Raw genomic sequence first — 15,015 nt, 5'->3', positions numbered from 1 at the left:
TAATAAATTCTAAAACTATTTCCTATGGTCATTTCATTCACATTTGTGGTGGACTAAAAAGAATTATGGGACAAAAAGAACAAAACAAAAAGAAAGAAGTACACAAATAAAAGCAAAATTGTGATACTAAAATGCATGAGTGGAAAAATATGAGGTATCTAAAAAGACATTAAAACCAAACCCACAATATACTCAAGGTGGATAGCTAGTTGGGCAGGTTATCTCTTTTTGTCATTGTCTACTTTGTTTTTGAATAATGATTTTGTCTTTGTATTGAAAAATAATAATAATATCAACAACTCCCACTATATATTTCTATCTTTTTGACATAATTGTTTAGTCAAGTTTCTTATCTCAATATTTTTGTCTTTACACCTTGTAAAATTGAACTATAACTTACCAAATCCAACTTAATAGCCCCATCTAAAAGATAAAGAACTACATTTGATGGAGATGTTATAAGTCTTTTCATTCTATAACTAATAATATTCTATCTTTTTTCATCGTCAAAGAATGTGATATAGTAAAAGAAGTTGTTCATCTCTTAATCAAAGATCTCGAATTTGAGCTATGAATATGAAAAAATCTAGTGATTTCTCCAGAATGAAGCACCTACGCGGCGCGAGTCTAAAATAATAGAGCTTTAACGTGAACGTAATAACTGAGTGAGAGAATAAAATAAAAATCCGTCTTTATCATATATCAATGTCTTCACTTTTTTTACTTCCTAAAGAGGGCTATATTTGATCTTTCTTGCCTCAACTTATATTTTACTCTAGAGACTTGAAATGACCACGTCAAGCTCCATGGGCAAAGCTAGAGTATCGAAAGGTTCATTTGGAACGAACAAAAATTAACTATATATAAGATCAAATTTTATTTTATTATATATTGTAGATGATATTAAATTTTCTTGACTTCTTTGTATGCTTACTTTTTATATTCTGCTATTGTTAAATTTATATCTTATTTCACTTGATATTATGCTCGCCGCTATTCATTATTAGTGATTATTAAAGAATTGACAGATGAAATTTCACATCGAGTCTTTAGTTATGCAATTAGGGCACCAATTTGACCTTAATAAAAAAAATAGTCTATTTTGAGGTAGATCTCCCCCACCTCCCTACTCCATAAGTGTACATCAAAATTTCGCGCAAGACTTAATTTTTGGATTGTATAAAAGTTATCTCGAAGGATTTAGAGAAAAAGACAAAATGCATAATATAACACAATCAATATTTAGAGTAATTTAAATTTTAACCTTAATAATTATACTTTATAAATTACAATTAAAGTCTTGATTAATAATCAATACATACATGCACATATTTTAAATTAATTTGATTTATAAATTTTGAATACTTAGGGCCCGTTTGGATGGGCTTAATAAAAGCAGCTTTAAAAAAGTACTTTTGAAAGTGCTGAAACTTATTTTTAAGGGATAATGCACAAGTACCCCCTCAACCTATGCCCGAAATCCCAGAGACACACTTATACTATATTAAGGTCCTATTACCCCCCTGAACTTATTTTATAAGTAATTTTCAACCCCTTTTTAGCCTACGTGGCACTAGTTTGAAAAAAAAAGTCAACCATCGTTGGGCCCACAAGATAGTGCCACGTAGGTCGAAAAGGGGTAATAAATTATTAATAAAATAAGTTCAGGAGGGTAATAGGACCTTAGTATAGTATAAGTGTGTCACTGAGATTTCGGGCATAGGTTGAGGGGGTATTTGGGCATTATCCCTATTTTTAAAATAAGCAGTTATGTGTTTGGATAAAAGTGCTGAAGTTGCTATGCCAAACGTGAAAAGGGAAAAATGGAAGAAAGAGATGTTAGGGTTATGTGGGTAATTTGGAGATTGTATAAAAATATTAAGGGCAAAAAGATAAAAATGTGGTCAACTTAAAACAGCTTATAAGCTAAAAAAAAAAGCACCACTACCCCAGCTTTTAACTTTTGGCTTAAAATAAGTTGTTTTTAACTTAAAATAAGTTATTTTGAGTATTGCCAAACAGCTAAATAAGTCAAAAATCAGCTTTTAAGTCAATTTGACCAGCTTTTAAGCTGAGCCAAACAGGCTCTTACGATTCTTGAAAAATCCTCTTGGGTTAATATCTAGAAGTAAATTTGGACAAGTTGTTTTAATTTGCCACTGCAAAAATAGCAGGCTTTGGTTTGTGATGCAGTGTGCCTATTTGACTTTCCAAAATAATGATTGTGATTTTTACAACACTTTTACTTACATTTTGTTCCTTTCTTCAAATTTGTGCCTACTTTGACTTTGCAAAATTAAACTGTCACACTCTTCTTTTTAATTATTTTAAGATAATCAACTTAAAATATGTTATATTTTTAATTATATATATTCATCTCAATGGAACATAAAATCTCATGTATGTTTTAATTAATATTAATATATATAATTAAAAGAAAAAAATATTTTTTATGTGATTAACTTATCTGTATAATAGATATATGTGATTACACATTAAATTTTTCCAAAATACGAATTGAAAGTGTTCAAAACGGTATTCTATTACATGTCATAATTTTATTGTTTGAAATAAAAATATACTAATAAATTTCACAGACATAGCATTACAATAAAAATAATGATAATAAATATAAATATTAACAAAGACTGATAAATTCTTTTACCAACATTATTATTAGATTAGACGGCGCTATAAATTGTAGAAAAATTTACAAAGAAAATTACTTGCCTCTAAAAATAAATATTTAATGACCATTAAATTATACCTATTAATTAATTTCGATGTTTTTGGTGTAGAACTTGTACTCCTGTTAGCTGTGTGAAGTACTCAATTAAAATAAAACGTATTCCTTTAAAGCAAATCGAACCTAACTACAATTTAATATTTACCCACTTTTTTTACATTATTTCTTTAAACTAAATATCATTAAAGAATATAGTTCTGATGGATGAGATTTTTTTTTTCGAGCTTTGTTAGTAAGAAATGTTATCCTTCAAAATGAGGCTCTAAGCAATATAAATTTAAATTAATCAAATTTCAATACGAATATAAAATATCAAATTTTTATAACATAAATATAAATTAATCGAATTTCAATACGAATATAAAATATCGAACAAGCATTGAACTTCAATAAAAAGTACTCATTTTTCCTCTCTAGATTCTTTATAGCTGTATCTATATAATTATAGTAATGTTTGATACTGGTATATAATTCACAATAAATTGACCATAAATAAAGAACAACAATTTCCATTTTTCATAATCACCACTCAAATTTGGAGCACAATTATATTTTTTCCACTAATTTTTGCTAACTAAAAATAAAGCAGTACTATAGAGTAAGATAAAGGAAAAATTATGAAATCTGCAAATAATAATCATACTTTTGTATCTAATTTTGTTTGACTGTCATTTGAAAAAAAAAAAAAACATTTGTAGTAAACTGTCTATCTATAGTTATCTTTTCGACACTCTCTTCGTCTTATATTTGTTGTTTATTTTATTTTTTACACATACACTACAAAATCATAAATAAAAATTACAATTTTACTATTATTTTTTCTCAAGAAACTTTACTAATTTATTTAATCTTTCATAAATAATTAACTATAAAAATAAAATAATTAATTATATCTTGATTTTATCAATTAACAAGTAATCTGAAAAAATCATTTTAAGTAACGTGAAACGCTAATATAAAACAACGAGAGTATTTTTTAACTTTCTTGTCCCCATATATTTGGAAAATATGAAAAACCACTTTTAAAACACTATATTAAATTTTTCCATGCGTCTATTAATGTGTACAGCTAAGACAGTTTCAAAATTATGGTATATTATTATTTTTTTTCTAAATAGTACTATGGTAGTAAAAACTTTTGAAGAACGATAAGCCTAAGGAATTGAATTTGGTCAAAAATTTTACACACATAAAAGGAAAAAGAAAAAAAAATAAATTATATTTCTTACAAAGGTAACATATGAATCATATTTGATTCGACCAAAAAAAGAAAAAAAAAAGAATCATATTTGATTACCTTTGTTTCTATTCTATTTAAGTTTATTAGACACTTTTTTTCATATTTGAAAAAAAAAATTACAATAAAAATTTAAGTTTAATGATATATTCTTAAGATGAAAACCACTAGATACTAGAAGTACATTATTAGATTTATGCTTTTTACCCCCTTCTCCACATAGCGATAAATATTTAATTTTATAATAACTCTTTTTTAGTATAATAGATTATATTATATTACTTTTGTTTTAAAAGATTCATTTAACCAAGAGATATAATATTAAATTTAAAAAATAAAGTAACTTTATATTTTGTAGTCAAATAAGTATTTATGAAATTTGTAAGCCAATAAATTTAAATTTTCTTTATAATAAATTTTATACGTTTTAAAATATAAAATTTTTCATTACATCGTTAAATTTCGCAGTGATTTAAATTGTGTCAAATTATCTTTTTATTCATATTCTCGAGTGTTTATTATATAAATAAATAGAAGATCATCATAATTAAAGAAGATTATATCTTTTAAATAATTAATTTATGTATTTAACTATCAATAAAGATTTAATCAAGAAACTTCAAATTTAACTCTCTTCTGAACGCGATTTCAGATTTAATCGAACATTAAACTTCTTCGTTTGTTTGGGATGATGGTACAGTTGATAGGGGTAGGGGGTTATGAGGGGGTTGGTTTTGAGTGGGGGGTGGGTTAGTGAGCTTTGAGGTTTGGCTTCTTCTTCCTCTTCAAAACTCCCATTGCCTTTTCAAAAGAAAAAAATCATTACAAATTCTCACACGCAGAGACAAGTCTTTAGTCTTCTCTGTAACTACTCAACAACATTTTCCATTCATCTTCTTCTTCTTCTTCTTGAGTGCATCAAAATCAATTGCATTTTTTTCTAACCATTCACACCATGCGTGTTTCTTGAAACTCATCTACATTGTTTCCACTTTTTTCAGCACAAAAAATCAATGAACCCATTCTCAAAATCAAATCTTTTACCCTTAAACACTTCAACCCCACTTCAATTTTCTTGTTTTCTTGCATTTCTCTTCTTGATTTCACTCTTTTGTTAGATCTGTTGAAACCCCATTTCAAGAAAATGGTGGCTGAGCCCTGGTGTTTGAGGATGGGTAGTCAGGTAAGTACTAATGTCAAGAAACATTCATTACTTATTGAAAATTCAAAGAGATTATCTATGAAGAAACAAACTCAACAAGAGAAGTTGTTTATAGGGATATTGTCATTTGAAGTTGCTAATATGATGTCTAAGATTATTCATCTTCATAAATCTTTGACTGATTCTGAGATTCTTAAGCTTAAAAATGAGATCTTTAAGTCTGTAGGAGTAAAGGCTTTAGTTTCTGATGATGAAGATAAGCTTCTTGAATTAGTACTTGTTGAAAAACTTGATGATTTGAATAGGGTTGCTAGTGTAGTGTCTAGGCTTGGCAAAAAATGTACAATTTCTGCCTTACAAGGGTTTCAGCATGTTTATGGTGATGTTATTTCTGGGGTTATTGATGTGAAGGATTTGGGATTTTTGGTTAAAGATATGGATGGGATGGTTAGGAAAATGGAGAGATATGTGAATTCTACTGCTAGTTTGTATTGTGAGATGGCTGTTTTGAATGAATTGGAAGTTGCAACAAAGAAATTTCAGCAGAATCAGCATGAGGAAAGTAGAAAGGCATTTGAGCAGAAACTGGCTTGGCAGAAACAAGATGTGAGGCATTTAGAAGATGTTTCACTTTGGAATCAGACTTATGATAAAGTTGTTGAGCTGTTGGCTAGGACTGTGTGTACTGTATATGCTCGGATTAGTACGGTGTTTGGCAATAATGTTCTCGTAAAGAGGGATCTTTTAGGTAATCGAGGATTCAATGAGAAGTCTGGTGTAATTGTAGCAGATAGCAAGTCTGAAGTTATGGATGCTGATTTCAAGAAACCTGTTTTGAGGAACAACAATGGAAGCTATCGATCGGGGTCAATTGAGGGAGGGGTTTCGGGGAAAAGGAGCATGAACCATAGTACCCAAACTAAGGGTGGAAGAAATGAAGGGAGCTTATTTGGTACTGAGAATTTTAATTTTGCTTGTGGAATGGGACCTGGGAGACTATTCATGGAATGTCTTAGCTTGAGTTCTGCTTCAAAAATGGATTTCGACAATGATGTTGGGACTGATGACAGAAGTAGTCAGATATCTGGATGTTGTAGTGTTTCAAGTGGTATGAAGAGGTCCCCTGGTAGTATCCGTTTTAGCGGAGATACCAGACAGCTAAAGAGTTGTGTGGCTGATGCTGCAAAACATGGTCCCAAAAGTAGGATAACTTTGTATGCTCCTCCTACAACAGTCGGAGGCTCTGCTTTAGCCTTGCATTACGCGAATGTGATTATCGTAGTAGAAAAGCTGCTCCAGTATCCACATCTGGTTGGTGATGAGGGGAGGGATGATCTATATCAGATGTTACCGACAAGCTTAAGAAAGACATTGAAGGCTAGTCTGAGATCTTATATGAAAGGTTTAGCCATATATGATGCGCCTCTTGCGCATGATTGGAAAGAAAGGCTTGAAGAGATACTCAAATGGCTTGCACCTTTAGCACATAATATGATCCGGTGGCAAAGCGAACGGAACTTTGAGCAGCAACAGATTGTTAAGAGAACTAATGTTCTCCTTCTTCAGACATTGTATTTTGCGGATTGTCAGAAGATAGAGGCAGTAATATGCGAGCTGCTTATTGGATTAAACTACATATGCCGGTTTGAACAACAGCAAAATGCTTTATTGGACTGCGCCAGCAGCATTGATTTTGAAGATTGTATGGAGTGGCAACTGCAATTCGGAGGTTCTTTTCATTCTTGATCGCATTGGAACAACACTAGTGTGGTAACAATTTTTTTTTGAATTTGATGCATTTGTATGATAGTTTAGAATATAGTTCGACACGATGTCAACATCAGAGATCCATACATCAAGATGTCTGGTTCTCTGGTGTTGATCATTTTAGATATTTCATTGCAAGTTATTGAAAAGCAAGGACTTCCAAGAGTATATATTTATGCACTTCCCAATTAATTGCTGTGTATGTTGTATATGTTTTCTCAGTCTTAAGAATAGACTTTCTTTTGTTATCCATTTGATTGAGTTACTCAACGGAGTATTTTAGATCCAATATTCAAAGTAATACTGAACGGTTTTATTTCTGGAAGTGAAGAAAATTGTTGATTCATCCAATGTATTATGTTTCTTCCAAGATTAGTCATAGTGCTCTATGTCACAGAAAATTTCTGTATGATGTTGCACTTTAACGAAGACATACTCAGTGTGATCCCACGGGTAGGGTCTCTGCGAGGGTGAGATGTATGCGGACTTTATGCCGATGTTTCACTTTATGTTATTACAAATTGCTCTTGCAACGCTGATATATGGGTACCTATAAGTCTTTAAATTCGAATTCTAAATTTCTAGAGCTGGTTATGAATCAAGTACAAAAAGGATCAATGTTTTGTGTTTAAAAACAGCAGACATCTCTTTATTGTTCTAAGCATATACAAGTACCTTATGATCGAAATTTCAGAGACACATTTTAATTAAATTAAGATCCTATTATCTCCTAATCCATTTTTTTTGTAATTTTATGCACCTTTTTGACTTACGTAACATCCATACATCTCCCACGCGCCTCAATTGCATGGAGTCACAAAGTGTACACAATATTACAAAAAGAATAAATTCAGGGAGGTAATAAGGCCATAGTTTAATTAAGATGTGTCTTTGAAATTTCGATTATAGTCTATAAGGTACTTGTGTCTTATCCCTTTTGGCATATAAATTAAATTCAAGACCTCTTATTAAGATTCATATTCTCTTGGTAGAGCTGTATAATCCTTACACACACCTATAAAATTAATTACATTTTTACGTATAAGAAATCTAAAAAAATCATTTCATTTACTCGAGAAGAAAAAAATTAAGCGTCATATAAAATAAAATATCATTATATCAATATTTGACTAAATTTAAGTTAGTATACAAACAACAATTTTTTTTATCATCAGTAATAGAATGTTAGGTAATAATTTTTATCAATTTTTCACTTGATTTTTTTATATCAAATGTATATTAATACAATAACATGTAGTAGTATATTACTTTTTTTATTATTCACCGACACATCCAATATTTTCTATCGTCATTGTAACTCAATTTTTTTAGTGCTTTTTCCCAACATTTCCAATTCGATTTGTATTTATCACTCAAAAGAAGTACCAATTTTTATACTCTGAAAATTTCCAGATCTGCAATTTGCTGCATAGACTTCTAATTCCGGCTTCTAGAATCTTCCATTATCGTGTATGCATAGTTTCAATCGGATCACCGGCGAGAACTGTGACCGGCTGTTTCTGCAATGAGTTATCGGAGGTCAGTCAGTCTCTACGATTCTCTGTTATAAGCATTCGCCATTTGGACTGTTTCTGCATTGTTGTGCAATTGTAGTTAATAATATTTCCTGCCAAATAAGAATGATGAATAGAGTCAAGGCATCTAATTTTTGGTGAATGTGATATTGATGTCCTAATTAATTAACTTTAAACAAAAGTAGATGAGTTATAGTATAATGTGTACTGTGTAGTATAATAGTTAAATGTATCGAAAATATCTGAGAAAAAATATGGTGAAAGGCTTTGGAGCTTAAGGGCAAACTAAGGTTAGCTTTATTGAAGAAAGGCATAAGTGGAGAAAAGAAAACTAAGATAAAAGTGAAACTATCAATTGTTTAGTGTCTCATCTTCGGATTTATGCTCATCGGTAAGGAAAAGTAGGTCTTAGAGCCTTGATGACGAGGTGAACCGCTCAACATGTTTTGTGCCTTGCTTCAGGGCTTAAGCGGACAACACTGATTAAAAAGAATGTTAAGACTTCCCAAAGAGTGCCTATGTCATATAAAATGAGATAGAAAGAGTAGTTTTTGTTCTTCTTTCTTTTCCCCTTTCAATGATATGGTTAGTTCAAAATTGTGTAGGAAATTGCTGGGTTATCTCATGAAATTAACATTCTCAAATGCTATTGGGAATATTGATTTAGCAAATCTAGTGATGTTCTAACTCTCCGTTCAAGTTAATTGACATTAAAAATGAAAAAAGAATCTCAATAAGACAAACTAATTTGATCAGTTCGATTTGTTGGGGCTATGCCGTGAAGATTTGAAGTCCCTTGTCCAAGGCGAGTTAGTTTACACGAAAGATCGCAAATGATATCGTAACCACTAAACTTGAAGAAAGAATAGAATGTTTAATGGTCCATTTCAGGTTAAAGAAATAGCTGGTGCATTTCTGGCTCCCTTTCTAATTGTGCTTGACTTGGTGAAATGATGATATGAAGGTTTTCACTTAACTCGGTCAAGATTATTAATAGCATCAATAATCACCAGAGAGGTTTATTTTTTAATATAAAAGTTGACATAGGATGGTTGGGTTGTTAAATATATCTGAATGTTAGATTCAAACACTTAACAAGTTAAATACGTTAAGTGAGCTGAACTCTCCACTTTGAGGTTTATGCTATTTTGACAAGTTTTTTTGAACCAATGCTCTAAACTCGAGAGCGTGATTTTGGATGCCATTTTTCTGTCTGCAATTTGGAGTAGCTTTTCTAATCAACAAGAAATGCTAAAATTTGTTCTCCGGATTGGTATTTCAAAATTTGTGGAATGAAACAGCAGTTAGTTCCTGTATTTCTACTGTGTTGAAAGGAAATTTTGAATATCGTTATCAGAGAAGGGGTTTCTTTCGTCTTAAGGTTTGTAGCTTTAATGATACCACTATTACCAAAATAGTTGTCAAACAAGTATTCCGCATCAGATCATCTGTTGGGTCTGCTAAATGACTTAAACTTGATCTCAGTTCCTGTGGTAAACTTCCGTTTCCAGGACTGTTTGATTACCAGTTCTATAAATCATGGAAGTAGTGAATATTTCTGTCTTCTCTATTTTCCGTTGGATAGCTAAGCAAAACACATGTGTTTATTTAGATCTGAGAGACTTTAGGGATAAATTTTGTTCTGTCTGCGTGTTATATCAATGGTAAGGTATTAATTGGTTTCATCTAAAGAAAGTTGAGTTTTTGCTGAGACTATAAAAATATGTCATAATATGGCGTCTCTGCTTGACGCAGTTACTATGAGACACAAGCCTTCTGCCAGGTGTCAGTGTGAATGGCATATCATATTTCTTTCTTAAATTCAAAGATTTACGTGGAATTTGCACTCAGCTCATAGTATCTTCCATATATCACGAGTAGTGGCACTTATAAATCTTTCACAAAATTAAGAAGTGGAAGTTTACATATCGAGTCCACAATTGCCCTTATATATAAAAGGCTTTCAAGAATCATGCCCTTTACCTTAAAGTTATGGGTAGTTTTGGAATGAAAATTTCTATCTGTGGAAAAAGCAACAACGTTCAGACATTAAAGAAGGAAAGGAGGAACCTTGGGATGGAGAGATTATCTATTTAGTGGCACATTCTTCTGACCTTTTGCAGTTTGACATAGTTGTTGTAATTTGGATTTGCTGCTTCTTAAAAGACAGCCAGATACCCCTGATTTTTCTTGGCTCATGTTAAATCATTGCTAGGGAAGTTAGTCGAACAGTTTGGTGTGAACATACTTGAGAGTAGCTGAGTTACTTCTTTCAAAGAGTGTTCAAACAAGAACTTGCTAGTCTTAAGGAGGAAATCAATTAACAAGAGTGTAATAGATGCTTACGACCAGCCTACCAATGTTGAGATGTTGGCTAAATACCTGGAAAAATAATTCATGATTGTGACAATATGATGGATTAAGATGCCAGCTTAAATGCATTGAGATTAGATTTCATAATGCATAACTTTGAGAAATAATTTGGATATCTGGAGGGTGTATTGTGACATATGGTGAAGCTTAGACTGGGGTTGGAACATAGAAGACATGAAAAAATTGCATTTCAGTTATCATGATCTCATTTTTTGTGTGCCAAGTGAATGCTCTATTTGCTGGGTGTCTCTTGTAAAATGAGATACATAGCAAAGAAATAGATGTAGTTACTTTACTGACTGCAAACACATAATATCCAGAAGTCTCTGTTATTCTTGTTTCATGGCCTTAGTAATTGCATTTGAACTTCTTGGTCCACAGGGATCATCGAGCCCATAGAGCTGCTCTCTTTGATAACTACGATAGTATTGAGGAAGGTGGTATAAGGGCTTCATCTTCCTATCCCCGTGATCTTGATGAACGAGACAATGACAAAGCTGTTGATAGCTTACAGGACAGAGTCAGCTTTTTAAAGAAAGTAAGTTCTGCAATATTTCATTTATCTTCTTTCCGTCTATTTTCTATATTACTCCCTCTCTTTGTTTTAGATCATATACTCCGTTGAGTAGCCGTGGTTTCTGCCCAAGCTTCATTACCTTTGAAATTAAGTAGAATTTTCAAAAAGCACGAAACGTTAATACTTTTGAGTTTGGTTCACATACTAGTTATGTGTGGGTAGTAAATTAATAATGCAAACAATTTTTCTTATAATGTAAGGATTGATTGTACGAGGCGTAATAATGAAGAGATTGTTATGCGATTAATAATAATGTAGGTATTGTTATGCAATGAATAGTAATACAAGGAAAACTATGTAGCAATTGCTCACTTTTAGAATATTTTTGTCTTTAAATACTTTTATAAGTAATGTACAAATTAGTGCTCCACTTAATTCGCATTATTGTTGAAACACACAGTTCAATGAAGTGGTGAATCGACACTTGAAGCACTAACCCTCGCTTCATCGCTTTAAGCAATGAAGCGATGACTTTTAGGATCATTAGTTATCACTACAACTCGTTGAGTTAGATGTCATTGGACCTGCAGCGTAACAGTTGTATTATTTATCACTACAACTCTTTAAGGTGAACATTGTTGCTGTGGAAAAAAGAAAAAGAAGAGCTAGAACTTTTGAAGAGCAATATGGTCTATATGCATGGTATCTTATCTTTAACCTAATTGACCAAAGTGGCAGTGCCTAGAATTTTTATTAATTCCATTCATCTTCAAGGGCTGTCACTCAATCCTTATGTGAGGTGTCAGCAAAGGATGGTCCCAGATGGTTGACATATTACTGCAATATGATGACAATTTCACTAACAGTGTCATTGAACTTGCAACATCATGCTTGTGTCCATGGCAGCAGTAGACTTCATTGATATCTTATGGACCACATTGCCTTATGCTACTGTTATTTTCTTGACTAGTCAAAAAGTTTCATTAATAAACACCAAGTGATGAAAAATAAGTACAAAATGTGCTTGTGACTTTGCTTGGGTAATACACTATCTTCCACCAAGTTTTACCAACTATCAATACAACATGGTAGTTTCTCCTTGCACCAAAAATACAAGTGACACTGAAAATCAGGAAGTTGGAGAAACAATGTGTGCCCAGTGTTATTGACCCTCTGGAGGCTAATCATTCATGCTCAAATTTCTGGTGCTACTTTCACTGGGAAAGCTACACTTGTAAAACTTTTGCCTACTGAAGTTGCATATGTGCATTAAAAATTTATGACATGATGCGCAGAGCTTTATAAATAAAAGCTGTTCTTTCTGTTGTCATATCATGTGTAATATTCTTAAGCATTAATGATATTAGTTTTGGAGTTCCAGCATATCTGCTATGTAATTTTAAATGTTCTTTAAAGCAATGATAATATATTAGCACTTGGGCAGTTAACAGGTGACATACATGAGGAGGTGGAGACCCACAACAAGATGCTAGACCGAATGGTAAGCCAGCTAATTTTGTGAATCTTCTTTTGTACACTACTAGTTAACTTTTTCGGTAATGCAGCTATTTTTGGAATTTCTTTTGTACACTTTGTTAACTTTTTCTTTTTTTGGATTATTTCCATTAGGGGAATGAGATGGATTCATCTAGAGGAATCATGTCAGGAACTATGGATCGGTTCAAGATGGTAAGCACACGTGATTTATATTGTTATTATGTCGTGTGTGTCTGAGGTTGTGTCTGACATACTTATAGGATATGCTATCTTTTCCCGTAATTTCCTTTTATCAGATGCTAGTCTAACAGTTCATTTACTTTCTTAGGTGTTTGAGAAGAAATCGAATCAGAAAGTGTGCAAACTTGTTGGATACTTCGTACTTTCCTTTTTCCTAATATACTACATATTTAGGTAAGCATCTCTACTTGGATTCTGCAGTTCACATTTTTTATACGAGACAGTAAATGCAAAAACTTGCTTTTATATATATCCCTGCAGTGAGAAGTACGTAAACTTGCACTGTTACCTTTTCTCTTTTGGTACTAACTTTTTGTTGCAAAATTGCTAATGAGAGTGAGACTATTGGTTAAAAACAAACCAAATGAAGTTACTGACATGATGATATCATTGAGGCAATTGATGGCTATCTATGAGCCTATGCTAGAAATTAGACCTATTTAAATCAATGTATTGGAGCTGGGTATAACCATTTTTCATCCATGATGCATGAATGATATGCTGACCATATTGTATGAATTGATAAACTAACGAGGGAATGTTTGTAAAAAACTTTGGTTATGGAAAAAGACTTCGAAGAAAATTTTAGGATACATTGGAGTAAGATAGATATATATACAGCAGGTAAGATGAATATATATACTGCAGGTTTAGCTAGTATCAGAAATGTGAAGTTAAGATGAGATTAGACCAGGAATATGATGCCTAATATCTACAGTCAGGAGTATCGTTGGAGTGTTATTGATAAGATGAACCTATCAAAGTGAAACCTCAGTTCTATAAAACAGTTGTAGGACTAACAATACTATAAATGAGCTAATGTTGAGCTCATGATGTCAACCACATCCACAAGATGAGTGTTGGAAAATGGGTATGTTAAGATGTATGTGTGGTAAAATAAGATTATACACGATCACATTCAGCAAAAGGTGCAAGTAGCAAGCGTACAAAGTAAGATGAAAGAAGGCCCCTTGAGATTGGTCGGTCAGTCCTACATTGTCATATGTATGGAAATATAGTTAATGAATTTGTTTAAGCAGTAAGGAAACCTAAAAGTTACACGGAAGTCAGTCATATTGAAAGACTTGCAATCTATTGAAATTCATGCAAACTTGGCGAATAAAAATGATCAAAAAGAAAATATCTTGAGACTTGTTTAAATGAAGCGACATGGATACTGAGGATCCATATAGCTGATCTCAACTAGTTTTGGGATTGAGGTGTAGTAGAGTAGTAGTTGTTGTTATTTCTACGGTCTGGCCTGTTAGCTTTGTATGTTTCTGTCATCTTGAGAACTAAAGAATCATTTTATTGTTTCCTGGAAACATATATTAGTAAACCGAAGAGACGGAGATGAAACACAGAAGTGTCCTTAATCTCCATTTGTTTTTTTTTTCTTGCAGGTTTCTCATGTATTTCATGTATGGTTGAGGGTCAGGATCACTAAGATTGTTCATCCAAATTAGTTGGCCACAACACACTTTCACCATTCTCATCGGTAAAAGCTGGCATCGTAAATATTATATTTCATGTTGTGTCAAATCGTTGAAACGGAAGAGATCTTTAGTCATATGTTTGAAAAATCATACAGAAAGCAATGTGGTATTATAAACTTGACAAAAGAATTGTTTTTTTTTTTTGGTTCATAGACGTGTATATTAAGCATATATTTCAATGTTATGCTGTGACAACTTCTGTTTTTTTAACTGAAAAATGTTGAAAGTCCGGTAATATTTTTACCAATGTCTTTGTGCCGGCTTCATTGAACAATTAATAATATTTGTTTAGTTACAATATGATTTTGAATATTTGACCCATTGTATCGACACTTAAAACTAATCTTCTCTCGTGCTTTGAAAATTTCCTCGAAAAGTAGCTTTCATTTGGTTTGGTTATTAATCGTCACGAAATTGAATTATTCACTATTCGAATTGACTTATA

The 15,015-nt window shown here is 32.0% G+C and overlaps 2 protein-coding genes across 2 annotated transcripts; both read left to right on the top strand.

The window, feature by feature from the left end:
* The first annotated feature begins 4,781 nt into the window (after positions 1-4,781).
* LOC107029280 lies at positions 4,782-7,201 on the top strand. The gene has a single exon (XM_015230662.2). The coding sequence runs from the start codon at positions 5,128-5,130 to the stop codon at positions 6,889-6,891; it is 1,764 nt and encodes a 587-aa protein (XP_015086148.1). The 5' UTR covers positions 4,782-5,127; the 3' UTR covers positions 6,892-7,201.
* A 987-nt stretch (positions 7,202-8,188) lies between these two features.
* LOC107029706 (bet1-like SNARE 1-2) lies at positions 8,189-14,807 on the top strand. Its single transcript, XM_015231146.2, has 6 exons — positions 8,189-8,451; positions 11,202-11,358; positions 12,782-12,838; positions 12,967-13,026; positions 13,163-13,248; positions 14,478-14,807. The coding sequence occupies exons 1-6, from the start codon at positions 8,438-8,440 to the stop codon at positions 14,503-14,505; spliced, it is 402 nt and encodes a 133-aa protein (XP_015086632.1). The 5' UTR covers positions 8,189-8,437; the 3' UTR covers positions 14,506-14,807.
* The last annotated feature ends 208 nt before the right edge of the window (positions 14,808-15,015 follow it).

The sequence above is a fragment of the Solanum pennellii genome, chromosome 9, assembly GCF_001406875.1.
Source record: "Solanum pennellii chromosome 9, SPENNV200".
Taxonomy (NCBI): Eukaryota; Viridiplantae; Streptophyta; class Magnoliopsida; order Solanales; family Solanaceae; genus Solanum; species Solanum pennellii.
Note: the sequence above shows the minus strand (reverse complement) of the source record. Positions and strands in the feature narration are given on the sequence as shown.